We start from the raw sequence: 15,326 nt of genomic DNA, 5'->3' as shown, positions 1-15,326 counted from the left end.
AGTTCATGAAAGTTAGCCAGTACTGTGTAGCTTTGTATTTGTTTGTTGCTTACTGCAAATAGGCCTGGGAATTTGGTATTACACTCTGCCAATCCAGACCTAGCAGTAAGACTGGAGTCAGTCGTTTAGCTTGCTGGGGTTCTGTTACTACTCTGTGAACTTAGCAAGTTTGCGGCTGTATTCTAAGACTTGCCTGTCTAATCCTGTCTCACTGTGCTAGGTGTCAGGGGTCAGTTTAGTGGCAGTAAGCTAAAACCTGTGCACTGCAAGTGAGAATTAGGATTGTGGAGATTCTCCTTGTGTCTATCATTCCATCTCTGACCAAGGAGTTTACTGCCACACCCGTTGGTAACCCTTTAGGGTTTTGCTGTTGCCCTTAGCAACAGCATTTCGGGTTCTCTACGTATTAAAACACAACATCTTGCTTTTTCCATCTTAGCAGTTCTAATACAAGGGAGATACCCAGTTCCTTAGCCTCTGGGCTTCTCTGTTCACTTTGTGTGTATTTTGTTACCCTATCACCTTCTGTGTACGTTATGTCATATCCCCCAGTTTGTCTGTGAGTCCATCTGTTTTGCATAACAGTTCAAACACCAGTACATTCCTGCAGACACTGGAGTGCATAACAGTTCTGACACCAGTACTTTCCTGCTGGCACTGGTGTGCATAACACCTATCCCTCCGCTAGGGGCCTTTGTTACTAATCTCGGGGGTGGAGCAGTTCCTACTGTGGTTTCCGATATGGTGGCCGCTAGAGAGAGCGCTGAAATTGTTGCCGAATCGTCTTCTTGATCACACTCCTGAGGAAAGTTCAAAACAGGGTACAACTTGCACGGGTTAATACTTGCATGGGTTAATGGTTCAACATTATCTTTAACATTTACATGGTTACTAAGTGATTGTGTGTTACACCTTAGTGCGTTTTTCTCCGCAATCAACTTCTCTCCCGCTATATATGGTGGCGGTGGGGCCGTGGCTATCAGTTTCCTGACCGACCCAGATCCCGCCGCCTGAGCCAAACCTCTCTGTATCTCACCTTCCTGTTGCCACAACTGCAAATAATCATAATGCTTGATTCGTCTCTTTGCTGATTTTATGAGACATATCCTCCTCCTTAAATTTTGTAACACTTCTGGGCTGAAGCTACCTATTCTTGGGAATTTCTCCCCGTCATGTACCGTCATTCTCTCCCATTCATCACATAAAACCTCTGTGTGACTTCCATATTTCTCACACATTACGTATCTGGCCGATCCTACTGGTAGGTTTACAGAGTCAACCCGAACCGAGGTTGATCGCCCCCTTCCTGAACAACTGGCCCCCATAATCTGCAGGTGTTGCTTGCTCTACCTCTGATCTCTATATCAGGGTCTTCAGCGAACCCTTACAGAAAACCAAAATATTCACGATAGGCAGACGGTGAAGTTTACCGAGCACCCTACTCGCTCGCCCACGCCGACCAATGCGACCTGATCACACCGATATGGTGCTGGCGCACTCGACCCAGGGCACCTATTAACCTTTGTTTACTTGAAAAATGCGAGTGTGATCCGAAGAGCACTACCCTTTCCAGTAAAGGTGGGGTTGTCAGATAGTTCCTGAGTGACCAGCGAACTTCCCTTTTTGAAAAAATAAAAAATTACACAAATCACGTTAGAATGTACAAATAGCGTTTGTGACCCCTTTACTCTAATGGTACTAGGTCAGATTACTAACTACTGTACACAATTACGTGCGGTCCAATCGTTCAGCACACAAGCAACTAAGCTTATGTACGGAAAGACCAATGGAATCGAAAATTGCGGCTGCGAATTCCTTCAGCGAGAGCTTGTATGGCCTATATGGGTGTTGCACCAACCCTTTTCGGTGTTGTGCCTGTGGACTGTATAGCGGACTTCCTTGTTTACTGTACCTGGACCTGCTGGTCTACTATGACCTCCTGGTCTTGTTCTATACGACCTCCTGGTCTGACCTCCTGGTCTTGTTTTATACGACCTCCTGGTCCGCTATACTCTAATGCTCAAATTGTATGTTTAACTAAGGATGCCTCCCTAGCCACCGTGCATGTCACTTACACGTATGTTCCTCACGAGTACTCGGTGATTTCTTTTGGTTCAACCTCCAAGTTATATAAACTTATGTAATACAAAAACACTCACTCATCACATGTACACTTTTGTTTCTATTTCTATTTCTGCGCAGAAATTTTTCTTTAGACCAGATGTGTTACCAATTAGGAGCAGGATCTGTTAATTTAAATTTCGGACACCCAAAAATAGACTTGCGTTATTTCTCGCCTCGCGTTATTTACCGCTTTGCGTTATTTATCGCTTTGCGTTATTTATCGCTTTGCGTTAAAAATCAACTTATCGTGACTTGAGCTACGTGGGCGTAACCGGACGCTCCGTTGCGTAATATACGCTGCGTGCGTCGGCCTTTGGATTGCGTACGCAAGTCTTTGTTAGGGACACGTGCACGCAAAGCAAAGATCCACCGTAACACAATTTATACTTTTATCAATGTAGATGATCCTTGATCATCTACCACACACCACACTGACTTCGCCTTATCTCCCAGGCAAAACTGTGTGTTTGTCTATATTTTAACTTTATTACCTCTATTCTTAAATTATGAAATAACAGCAAATCTCTTTTAGCACTTTTATCAACTATAAAACTGGCAGACAGGAGAGTGATATACGAAAATACACAAATGAAAAAGGAATGCAGATATATATGTGTGCGTGTGTACGCAAGATAGAAAAATAAACAGTTTTAAAAGACACTAGCGTTTTGCTCTTACCTCCGGTTCCCGGATTCCTTCAGCACCCTTTACCTAAGCGAAGCAGGCGCTTATCCCGTCAGCACTACGAGGGATACAACCTCCCGCCCTTTGCTGAGGGATAATGTCTGCTGATCTACCTAGTGCAGATATGTGAAGGACTGGACGAGCCCGCAATTGATAAAGCTAAATATTTATCGTATATAAAACACTTTAAGAGGTCTAAGAACACTGTACGCTATCTACGTAAGAAGTACCGTAAGGGTACGCAAGTTGCGTAACGATCGCTCAACCGTAGTCGAGACGCTCAAGCGTCACGTTCGCTTACGGCCCAGAGATCACAGGCAGGCACGCTATTGGCTGCCGACTAACGTAATGATTTGCTATAGCGTAGCGGACGCTCGGGACCACGAGGAGATCACCAGCGGTGCAGACGCTTATAACGTTAAACCTTTATATCTATACCTTTAACAACGAAATATACAGTAAACCTTAGTGTGGTGACAGAGTGTAAGTGCAACCTGGTGTAACCTGATTAACTACAAAGCTGCTTGAGCGTCACCGACGCTCAGGGAATACTTAACACTATAAGAAATACACAGATACCTGGGCTTAGGGTCCAAAACCTATTATATGTATTATGACTATTATACTTGCAAAAGAATCACAGTACAAAGCATACACTACAATATAACATAGACTAACTAACCAGATAACTACACAGGAAATACAATACAATACAATTAAGGGAAAAATACGGGAGAAATAGAAGAGAGAGAGAGAGAGAGAGAGAGAGAGAGAGAGAGGAATGGCTCACAATAACATCAAGACAATATGATTGCGGAGAAACACTTACGCACAAGGGGAAACGATCGCAAGCGCCTCTGGACATCCAGCTCCCGATTATCAGCAATGAGAACCGTTTGAAGAGAAGTGAGTGCTGGATGCCACAGGCTTGTCTTATTTATGCTCCACACACAATACAATTCAATGGTCCCTACAATCTCATTGTTCATTGGACACAGGAATTCGGCTTCGCATTATAACAAAAGGTCATAGGTTGATTCATACAGGTGGGCTGTGACTGTTTCCAACTGTTCAGGTGGGTGGTTTCCCGCCGCATGACTAAGTAAGAACAAATAATAGTAAATGGACATAAACTTCTTATGTCCATAACTATTCGCACGAGCGATTGATCTGCTTCAAACCAACACCGGAATATTTCTAATTAAATATTCTTCCGATGGATACTAAACACCACTGTATTACTCCTGTCTGACCCTTCGTATCAAACAAAGAGGGATTTCTCTGTTCATGAACATTCTATATTAACCAAACTTGCAGAATCTATCAAAGGGACCATGATCTACAAAATACATTATATAGTGAAAATATGTAATGATTGAGTCGCACGCTACGATCGCATAAACTCTACCGTAAATACGCATACCATGCGCCTGCGGGTGCCCGCGACTGTGAGTATGCGCACGTACGGGAGAGCGTACGCATGCGCAGCACGGACCAGTATGAGGTGCAAATATGGCAGTGTGCATAGAGATATTTTTCTGACTTTGACACACCCTAGACAGGGACACTATATTGCTAAACGTAGAGCATATTAAAGACGCTGTCTTTTACATAAGAGATGCACAGAGGGATATTTGCCGGCTGGCATCAAAAATAAGTGCACTGTCCATTTGTGCCAGGAGAGGGTTATGGACCCGGCAGTGGACAGGTGATGCAGATTCGAAAAGGCACATGGAAGTTTTGCCTTATAAGGGTGAGGAGTTGTTCGGGGATGGTCTTTCAGACTTAGTGTCCACAGCAACAGCTGGGAAGTCAGCATTTTTGCCACATGTCCCCTTACAACCAAAGAGAGCACCGTATTATCAGGTGCAGTCCTTTCGCCCCCAAAAGAGCAGACGGGGTAGAGGCGCGTCCTTTCTGCCCAGAGGCAGAGGTAGGGGAAAAAAGCTGCAGCATACAGCCACTTCCCAGGAACAAAAGTCCTCCCCCGCTTCTTCTGCTAAGTCCGCCGCATGACGCTGGGGCTCAGCAGGCGGAGCCAGGTACGGTGGGGGGCCGTCTCAAAAACTTCAGCAATCAGTGGGCTCGCTCACAGGTAGATCCCTGGATCCTTCAAGTGGTATCTCAGGGGTACAGGCTGGAATTCGAGACATCCCCCCCCCCCCCCCCGCCGTTTCCTCAAATCTGCCTTACCAACGACTCCTTCAGAAAGGGAGGCTGTGTTAGAGGCAATTCACAAGCTGTATTCCCAGCAGGTGATTGTCAAGGTGCCCCTACTTCAACAAGGACGGGGTTACTATTCCACAATGTTTGTGGTACCGAAACCGGACGGTTCGGTGAGACCCATTTTAAATTTGAAATCCTTGAACACATATTTAAGAAAATTCAAGTTCAAGATGGAATCGCTCAGGGCGGTTATTGCAAGCCTGGAAGAGGGAGATTACATGGTATCTCTGGACATCAAGGATGCTTACCTGCATGTCCCCATTTACCATCCTCACCAGGAGTACCTCAGATTTGTGGTACAGGATTGTCATTACCAATTCCAGACGTTGCCGTTCGGCCTGTCCACGGCACCGAGGGTATTTACCAAGGTAATGGCCGAAATGATGATACTCCTTCGTAAAAAGGGAGTTTTAATTATCCCATACTTGGACGATCTCCTGATAAGGGCGAGGTCCAGAGAGCAGTTGTTGGTCGGCGTAGCATTATCTCAGGAGGTGCTACACCAGCACGGTTGGATTCTGAATATTCCAAAGTCTCAGCTGGTTCCGGCGACACGTCTACTGTTCCTGGGGATGATTCTGGACACAGTCCAGAAAAAAGTGTTTCTCCCAGAGGAGAAAGCCAAGGAGCTGTCATCTCTAGTGAGAGGCCTCCTGAAACCAAAACAGGTGTCGGTGCATCATTGCACGCGAGTCCTGGGAAAGATGGTAGCTTCCTACGAAGCGATTCCATTCGGCAGGTTCCATGCCAGAACCTTTCAGTGGGACCTGTTGGACCAATGGTCCGGATCGCATCTTCAAATGCATCGGTTGATAACCCTGTCTCCAAGGACCAGGGTGTCTCTGCTGTGGTGGCTGCAGAGTGCTCATCTCAGAGAGGGCCGCAGATTCGGCATACAGGACTGGGTCCTGGTGACCACAGATGCCAGCCTTCGGGGCTGGGGTGCAGTCACACGGGGAAGAAACTTCCAAGGACTTTGGTCAAGTCAGGAGACTTCCCTACACATAAATGTTCTGGAACTGAGGGCCATTTACAATGCCCTAAGTCAAGCAAAGCCCCTGCTTCAAAACCAGCCGGTTCTGATCCAGTCAGACAACATCACGGCAGTCGCCCATGTAAATCGACAGGGCGGCACAAGAAGCAGGACGGCGATGGCAGAAGCCACAAGGATTCTCCGATGGGCGGAAAATCACGTGTTAGCACTGTCAGCAGTGTTCATTCCGGGAGTGGACAACTGGGAAGCAGACTTCCTCAGCAGGCACGACCTCCACCCGGGAGAGTGGGGACTTCATCCAGAAGTCTTCCAACTGATTGTAAACCGTTGGGAAAAGCCACAGGTGGACATGATGGCGTCCCGCTTAAACAAAAAGCTAGAAAAATATTGCGCCAGGTCAAGAGACCCTCAGGCGATAGCTATGGACGCTCTAGTGACACCGTGGGTGTACCGGTCGGTTTATGTGTGCCCTCCTCTTCCTCTCATACCCAAGGTACTGAGGATAATAAAGAAAAGAGGAGTAAGAACTATTCTCATTGTTCCAGATTGGCCAAGAAGGTCTTGGTACCCGGAACTTCAAGAATTAATCTCAGAGGACCCATGGCCTCTGCCGCTCAGACAGGACCTGCTGCTGCAGGGGCCCTGTCTGTTCCAAGACTTACCGTGGCTGCGTTTAACGGCATGGCGGTTGAACACCGGATCCTAAAAGAAAAGGGTATTCCGGAGGAAGTCATTCCTACGCTTATTAAAGCTAGAAAAGATGTAACCGTACAACATTATCACCGCATATGGCGAAAATATGTTGCGTGGTGTGAGGCCAGGAAGGCCCCAACGGAGGAATTCCAGCTAGGTCGATTTCTGCACTTCCTACAGTCAGGGATGACTATGGGCCTAAAACTGGGTTTCATTAAGGTCCAGATTTCGGCTCTGTCGATTTTCTTCCAAAAAGAACTGGCTTCACTGCCTGAAGTTCAGACATTTGTCAAGGGAGTGCTGCATATTCAGCCTCCTTTTGTGCCTCCAGTGGCACCGTGGGACCTCAACGTGGTGTTGGGTTTCCTAAAGTCACATTGGTTTGAGCCACTCAAAACCGTGGATTTAAAATATCTCACGTGGAAAGTGGTCATGCCTTTGGCCTTGGCTTCGGCAAGGCGTGTGTCAGAATTGGCGGCTTTGTCATGTAAAAGCCCCTATTTGATTTTCCATATGGATAGGGCAGAATTGAGGACTCGTCCCCAGTTTCTTCCTAAGGTGGTATCAGCTTTTCACTTGTACCAACCTATCGTGGTGCCTGCTGCTACTAGGGACTTGGAGGACTCCAAGTTACTGGACGTAGTCAGGGCCTTGAAAATGTATGTTTCCAGGACGGCTGGAGTCAGGAAGACTGACTCGCTATTTATCCTGTATGCACCAAACAAGATGGGTGCTCCTGCTTCAAAGCAGACTATTGCTTGCTGGATTTGTAGCACAATTCAGCTTGCGCATTCTGTGGCTGGCCTGCCGCAGCCTAAATCTGTAAAAGCCCATTCCACTAGGAAAGTGGGCTCTTCTTGGGCGGCTGCCCGAGGGGTCTCGGCTTTACAACTTTGCCGAGCTGCTACTTGGTCAGGGGCAAACACGTTTGCAAACTTCTACAAATTTGATACCCTGGCTGAGGAGGACCTTGAGTTCTCTCATTCGGTGCTGCAGAGTCATCTGCACTCTCCCGCCCGTTTGGGAGCTTTGGTATAATCCCCATGGTCCTTACGGAGTCCCCAGCATCCACTAGGACGTCAGAGAAAATAAGATTTTACTCACCGGTAAATCTATTTCTCGTAGTCCGTAGTGGATGCTGGGCGCTCGTCCCAAGTGCGGACTGTCTGCAATACTTGTATATAGTTATTGTTAACTACAAGGGTTATTGTTGAGCCATCTTTTGAGAGGCTCTGTTGTGTTCATACTGTTAACTGGGTATATTATCACGAGTTATACGGTGTGATTGGTGTGGCTGGTATGAGTCTTACCCGGGATTCAAAATCCTTCCTTATTGTGTCAGCTCTTCCGGGCACAGTATCCTTACTGAAGTCTGGAGGAGGGTCATAGTGGGAGGAGCCAGTGCACACCAGGTAGTCCTAAATCTTTCTTAGCTGTGCCCAGTCTCCTGCGGAACCGCTATTCCCCATGGTCCTTACGGAGTCCCCAGCATCCACTACGGACTACGAGAAATAGATTTACCGGTGAGTAAAATCTTATTTTCTTCTTTCTCTTTACTTCATATATTTTCATTTTTTTTATTCTATATTGTGTCTTTTCATATAATGTAAAATTGTATTAGCTCTCCATATAATGTACAAGTGGTTTCTTCTTAACTGCACTGTTTTTTTTTATTACTTATTTACTATGGACCTCTGCATAGGTCTTATTGCTGTTATCCCTTATTTCTGCAGTAAAATTTCCTCCACTTTGAAGGCTGAGATCTGGATGTGAGGCTGTGGAGAGATGGCTGTCTTTGACACACCGTACCAGAGGCTGGAGGCCTCTTATACCGACTCGCCGCTCGGGGAGGATGATCTGCTGGTGCATGTTCCTGAGGGAAGTAAATGTGAGTAACGCTTCCCAGATCTACCATTGCCCCTCTTCGTTATAAGCTCCCTCAAAATATTATTTTTACTATTACAGGTTGAGTATCCCATATCCAAATATTCTGAAATACGGAATATTCCGAAATAGGGAATTGTTTGAGTGACAGTGAGATAGTGAAACCTTTGTTTTCTGATGGCTCAATGTACACAAACTTTGTTTAATACACAAATTTATTAAAATGCGCCTTGAGTCCTATTGGAGAAAGAGCGCTATATAAATAAAAATAAGATTTTACTTACCGATAAATCTATTTCTCGTAGTCCGTAGTGGATGCTGGGGACTCCGTCAGGACATGGGGAATAGCGGCGCCGCAGGAGACAGGGCACAAAAGTAAAAGCTTTAGGATCAGGTGGTGTGCACTGGCTCCTCCCCCTATGACCCTCCTCCAAGCCTCAGTTAGGATACTGTGCCCGGACGAGCGTACACAATAAGGAAGGATTTTGAATCCCGGGTAAGACTCATACCAGCCACACCAATCACACTGTACAACCTGTGATCTGAACCCAGTTAACAGCATGATAACAGCGGAGCCTCTGAAAAGATGGCTCACAACAATAATAACCCGATTTTTGTACCAATAACTATGTACAAGTATTGCAGACAATCCGCACTTGGGATGGGCGCCCAGCATCCACTACGGACTACGAGAAATAGATTTATCGGTAAGTAAAATCTTATTTTCTCTAACGTCCTAGTGGATGCTGGGGACTCCGTCAGGACCATGGGGATTATACCAAAGCTCCCAAACGGGCGGGAGAGTGCGGATGACTCTGCAGCACCGAATGAGAGAACTCCAGGTCCTCTTTAGCCAGGGTATCAAATTTGTAGAATTTTACAAACGTGTTCTCCCCCCGACCACGTAGCTGCTCGGCAGAGTTGTAATGCCGAGACCCCTCGGGCAGCCGCCCAGGATGAGCCCACCTTCCTTGTGGAATGGGCATTTACATATTTTGGCTGTGGCAGGCCTGCCACAGAATGTGCAAGCTGAATTGTACTACACATCCAACTAGCAATCGTCTGCTTAGAAGCAAGAGCACCCAGTTTGTTGGGTGCATACAGGATAACAGCAAGTCAGTTTTCCTGACTCCAGCCGTCCTGGAAACCGATATTTTCAGGGCCCTGACAACATCTAGCAACTTGGAGTCCTCCAAGTCCCTAGTAGCCGCAGGTACCACAATAAGCTGGTTCAGGTGAAACGCTGACACCACCTTAGGGAGAAACTGGGGACGAGTCCGCAGCTCTGCCCTGTCCGAATGGACAATCAGATATGGGCTTTTGTGAGACAAAGCCGCCAATTCTGACACTCGCCTGGCCGAGGCCAGGGCCAACATCATGGTCACTTTCCATGTGAGATATTTCAAATCCACAGATTTGAGCGGTTTAAACCAATGTGATTTGAGGAATCCCAGCACTACGTTGAGATCCCACAGTGCCACTGGAGGCACAAAAGGGGGTTGTATATGCAGTACTCCCTTGACAAACTTCTGGACTTCAGGAACTGAAGGCAATTCTTTCTGGAAGAAAATCGACAGGGCCGAAATTTGAACCTTAATGGACCCCAATCTGAGGCCCATAGACACTCCTGTTTGCAGGAAATGCAGGAATCGACCGAGTTGAAATTTCTTCGTGGAGCCTTCCTGGCCTCACACCACGCAACATATTTTCGCCACATGTGGTGATAATGTTGTGCGGTCACGTCCTTCCTGGCTTTGACCAGGGTAGGAAAGACCTCTTCCGGAATGCCTTTTTCCCTTAGGATCCGGCGTTCAACCGCCATGCCGTCAAACGCAGCCGCGGTAAGTCTTGGAACAGACATGGTACGTGCTGAAGCAAGTCCCTTCTTAGCGGCAGAGGTCATGAGTCCTCTGTGAGTATCTCTTGAAGTTCCGGGTACCAAGTCCTTCTTGGCCAATCCGGAGCCACGAGTATAGTTCTTACTCCTCTACGTCTTGTAATTCTCAATACCTTGGGTATGAGAAGCAGAGGAGGAAACACATACACCGACTGGTACGCCCACGGTGTTACCAGAACGTCCACAGCTATTGCCTGAAAGTCTCTTGACCTGGCGCAATACCTGTCCAGTTTTTTGTTCAGGCGGGACGCCATCATGTACACCTTTGGTCTTTCCCAACGGTTCACAATCATGTGGAAAACTTCCCGATGAAGTCCCCACTCTCCCGGGTGGAGGTCGTGCCTGCTGAGGAAGTCTGCTCTCCAGTTGTCCACTCCCGGAATGAACACTGCTGACAGTGCTATCACATGATTTTCCGCCCAGCGAAAAATCCTTGCAGTTTTTGCCATTGCCCTCCTGCTTCTTGTGCCGCCCTGTCTGTTTACGTGGGCGACTGCCGTGATGTTGTCCCACTGGATCAATACCGGCTGACCTTGAAGCAGAGGTCTTGCTAAGCTTAGAGCATTATAAATTGCCCTTAGTTCCAGTATATTTATGTGGAGAAAAGTCTCCAGACTTGATCACACTCCCTGGAAATTTTTTCCCTGTGTGACTGCTCCCCAGCCTCTCAGGCTGGCCTCCGTGGTCACCAGCATCCAATCCTGAATGCCGAATCTGCGGCCCTCTAGAAGATGAGCACTCTGTAACCACCACAGGAGAGACACCCTTGTCCTTGGAGATAGGGTTATCCGCTGATGCATCTGAAGATGCGATCCGGACCATTTGTCCAACAGATCCCACTGAAAAGTTCTTGCGTGGAATCTGCCGAATGGAATCGCTTCGTAATAAGCCACCATTTTTCCCAGGACTCTTGTGCAATGATGCACTGACATTTTTCCTGGTTTTAGGAGGTTCCTGACTAGCTCGGATAACTCCCTGGCTTTCTCCTCCGGGAGAAACACCTTTTTCTGGACTGTGTCCAGAATCATCCCTAGGAACAGCAGACGTGTCGTCGGAAACAACTGCGGTTTTGGAATATTTAGAATCCACCCGTGCTGTCGTAGAACTACTTGAGATAGTGCTACTCCGACCTCCAACTGTTCTCTGGACCTTGCTCTTATCAGGAGGTCGTCCATTTTCTTCGAAGAAGAATCATCATTTCGGGCATTACCTTGGTAAAGACCCGGAGTGCCGTGGACAATCCAAACGGCAGCGTCTGAAACTGATAGTGACAGTTCTGTACCACAAACCTGAGATACCCTTGGTGAGAAGGGCAAATTGGGACATGGAGGTAAGGATCCCTGATGTCCCGGGACACCATATAGTCCCCTTCTTCCTGGTTCGCTATCACTGCTCTGAGTGACTCCATCTTGATTTGAACCTTTGTAAGTGTTCAAATATTTCAGATTTAGAATAGGTCTCACCGAGCCTTCTGGTTTCAGTACCACAATATAGTGTGGAATAATACCCCTTTCCTTGTTGTAGGAGGGGTACTTTGATTATCACCTGCTGGGAATACAGCTTGTGAATTGTTTCCAATACTGCCTCCCTGTCGGAGGGAGACGTTGGTAAAGCAGACTTCAGGAACCTGCGAGGGGAAACGTCTCGACTTTCCAATCTGTACCCCTGGGATACTACTTGTAGGATCCAGGGGTCCTGTACGGCTCCAGCGTCATGCTGAGAACTTGGCAGAAGCGGTGGAAGGCTTCTGTTCCTGGGAATGGGCTGCCTGCTGCAGTCTTCTTCCCTTTCCTCTATCCCTGGGCAGATATGCTTATGGGGACGAAAGGACTGAGGCTGAAAAGACGGTGTCTTTTTCTGCATAGATGTGACTTAGGGTAAAAACGGTGGATTTCCCAGCAGTTGCCGTGGCCACCAGGTCCGATGGACCGACCCCAAATAACTCCTCCCCTTTATACGGCAATACATCTTTGTGCCGTTTGGAATCTGCATCACCTGACCACTGTCGTGTCCATAAACATCTTTTGGCAGATATGGACATCGCACTTACTCTTGATGCCAGAGTGCAAATATCCCTCTGTGCATCTCGCATATATAGAAATGCATTCTTTAAATGCTCTATAGTAAATAAAATACTGTCCCTGTCAAGGGTATCAATATTTTCAGTCAGGGAATCCGACCAAGCCACCCCGGCGCTGCACATCCAGGCTGAGGCGATCGCTGGTCGCAGTATAACACCAGTATGTGTGTATATACTTTTTAGGATATTTTCCAGCCTCCTATCAGCTGGCTCCTTGAGGGCGGCCGTATCTGGAGACGGTACCGCCACTTGTTTTGATAAGCGTGTGAGCGCCTTATCCACCCTAAGGGGTGTTTCCCAACGCGCCCTAACTTCTGGCGGGAAAGGGTATACCGCCAATAATTTTCTATCGGGGGAACCCCGCGCCTCATCACACACTTCATTTAATTTATCTGATTCAGGAAAAACTATAGGTAGTTTTTCCACACCCCACATAATACCCTTTTTTGTGGTACTTGTAGTATCAGAAATATGTAACACCTCCTTCATTGCCCTTAACAAGTAACGTGTGGCCCTAAAGGAAAATACGTTTGTTTCTTCACCGTCGACACTGGAGTCAGTGTCCGTGTCTGTGTCGACCGACTGAGGTAAAATGGGCATTATAACGTCCCTGACGGTGCTTTAGACGCCTGGACAGATACTAATATGTTTGCCGGCCGTCTCATGTCGTCAACCGACTTGCAGCGTGTTGACATTATCACGTAATTCCTTAAATAAGCCATCTATTCCGGTGTCGACTCCCTAGAGAGTGACATCACCATTACAGGCAATTTGCTCCGCCTCCCAACATTGTCCTCATACATGTCGACACACACGTACCGACACACAGTACACACACAGGGAATGCTCTGATAGAGGACAGGACCCACTAGCCCTTTGGGGAGACAGAGGGAGAGTTTGCCAGCACACACCAAAAAACGCTATAATTATACAGGGACAACCTTTATATAAGTGCTTTTCCCTTATAGCATTTTAATATATGTAGTCATATCGCCAAATCAGTGCCCCCCCTCTCTGTTTTAACCCTGTTTCTGTAGTGCAGTGCAGGGGAGAGCCTGGGAGCCTTCCCACCAGCATTTCTGTGAGGGAAAATGGCGCTGTGTGCTGAGGAGAATAGGCCCCGCCCCCTTTTCGGCGGGCTTCTTCTCACGTTTTTCTGAGACCTGGCAGGGGTTAAATACATCCATATAGCCCCCAGGGGCTATATGTGATGTATTTTTAGCCAGAATAAGGTACTATCATTGCTGCCCAGGGCGCCCCCCCCAGCACCCTGCACCCTCAGTGACCGCTGTTATGAAGTGTGCTGACAACAATGGCGCACAGCTGCAGTGCTGTGTGCTACCTTATGAAGACTGAAAAGTCTTCTGCCGCCGGTTTCTGGACCTCTTCATTTTTCGGCATCTGCAAGGGGGTCGGCGGCGCGGCTCCGGGACGAACCCCAGGGTGAGACCTGTGTTCCGACTCCCTCTGGAGCTAATGGTGTCCAGTAGCCTAAGAAGCCAATCCATCCTGCACGCAGGTGAGTTCACTTCTCTCCCCTAAGTCCCTCGATGCAGTGAGCCTGTTGCCAGCAGGACTCACTGAAAATAAAAAACCTAACAAAACTTTTACTCTAAGCAGCTCTTTAGGAGAGCCACCTAGATTGCACCCTTCTCGGCCGGGCACAAAAATCTAACTGAGGCTTGGAGGAGGGTCATAGGGGGAGGAGCCAGTGCACACCACCTGATCCTAAAGCTTTTACTTTTGTGCCCTGTCTCCTGCGGAGCCGCTATTCCCCATGGTCCTGACGGAGTCCCCAGCATCCACTAGGACGTTAGAGAAATTATTATTATTATTAAATGACCTTCAGGCTGTGTGTATAAGGTGTATATGAAACATAAATGAATTGTGTGAATGTACACACACTTTGTTTAATGCACAAAGTTATTACAAATTTCGGCTAAAATTACCTTCAGGCTGTGTGTATAAGGTGTATATGAAACATAAATGCATTCTGTGCTTAGACTTGGGTCCCGTTACCATGATATCTCATTATGGTATGCAATTATTCCAAAATACGGAAAAATACGATATCCAAAATACTTCTGGTCCCAAGCATTTTGGATAAGGGATACTAAACCTTTATTTGTTTTCTCTTTTATTTGTATGAAAGGGACAAAAATATAATCTATAAATGTTGGGGCTTTTTTTATAATGCGTTTGTGTCTAGAGTTTTTTTTAAATAATATTCTGCCAACTTTATTTACACAATTGGGATATATTACATTAAGGCAAAGCCTGACAAAAGAAATGTGTGACATAACGTAGGGAAATTCTACAATAAAGATTGATGGTATTGTTTTCATTTATTTTTATTTTTTTCATAGAACATGGCGTTGTTACCTCTGTTTATGTAGAATTTCTAAATTGCAGGCTCATGTATTGTTCATGTGGTACATCGTATCCAGAGTACTGTTTGTGTTGTCACTGTACATACAACGCATGTAATTCCCAGTGTATGGGCTTGTTCAGACTGACAATAGTGCTGGCTTCCAGGTCATTTACTCTGGTGTGGTCACACCACTTCTCTTCACACATGCAGTAGCAGTATAAGCTGTGGGTCATTCTGAAACACTGGGACAGCAGACTCATGCAGGAACCAGGGTCTCTGATCCCAGTGTCTGCCGTATTCGCTGTGTTGAAATGAGTGGAGCGTGGTTTAGTATTTTTTTTTTTTATTCTACTGTAACATATGACAGTCTGAC

General features: G+C 46.8%; 1 protein-coding gene across 6 annotated transcripts in view; it reads left to right on the top strand.

Moving 5' to 3' along the window:
• ATG9A (autophagy related 9A) overlaps nucleotides 1-15,326 on the top strand; it is a 176,444-nt gene that overhangs the window by 83,391 nt on the left and 77,727 nt on the right. For 5 of the 6 annotated variants that reach the window (XM_063933823.1, XM_063933826.1, XM_063933822.1 and 2 more), the window contains one exon: nucleotides 8,455-8,609. In XM_063933823.1, coding sequence (XP_063789893.1) covers nucleotides 8,507-8,609 — 103 coding nt within the window. In that variant the 5' untranslated portion in view covers nucleotides 8,455-8,506. Of the gene's footprint in view, nucleotides 1-8,454; nucleotides 8,610-15,326 lie in introns of those variants that run through there. The other variant, XM_063933827.1, reaches the window with a different exon arrangement.

Source organism: Pseudophryne corroboree, chromosome 7, assembly GCF_028390025.1.
Source record: "Pseudophryne corroboree isolate aPseCor3 chromosome 7, aPseCor3.hap2, whole genome shotgun sequence".
Lineage (NCBI taxonomy): Eukaryota > Metazoa > Chordata > Amphibia > Anura > Myobatrachidae > Pseudophryne > Pseudophryne corroboree.
The sequence above is the reverse complement of the archived record's forward strand: the minus strand, read 5'-3'. Positions and strand labels throughout refer to the sequence as shown.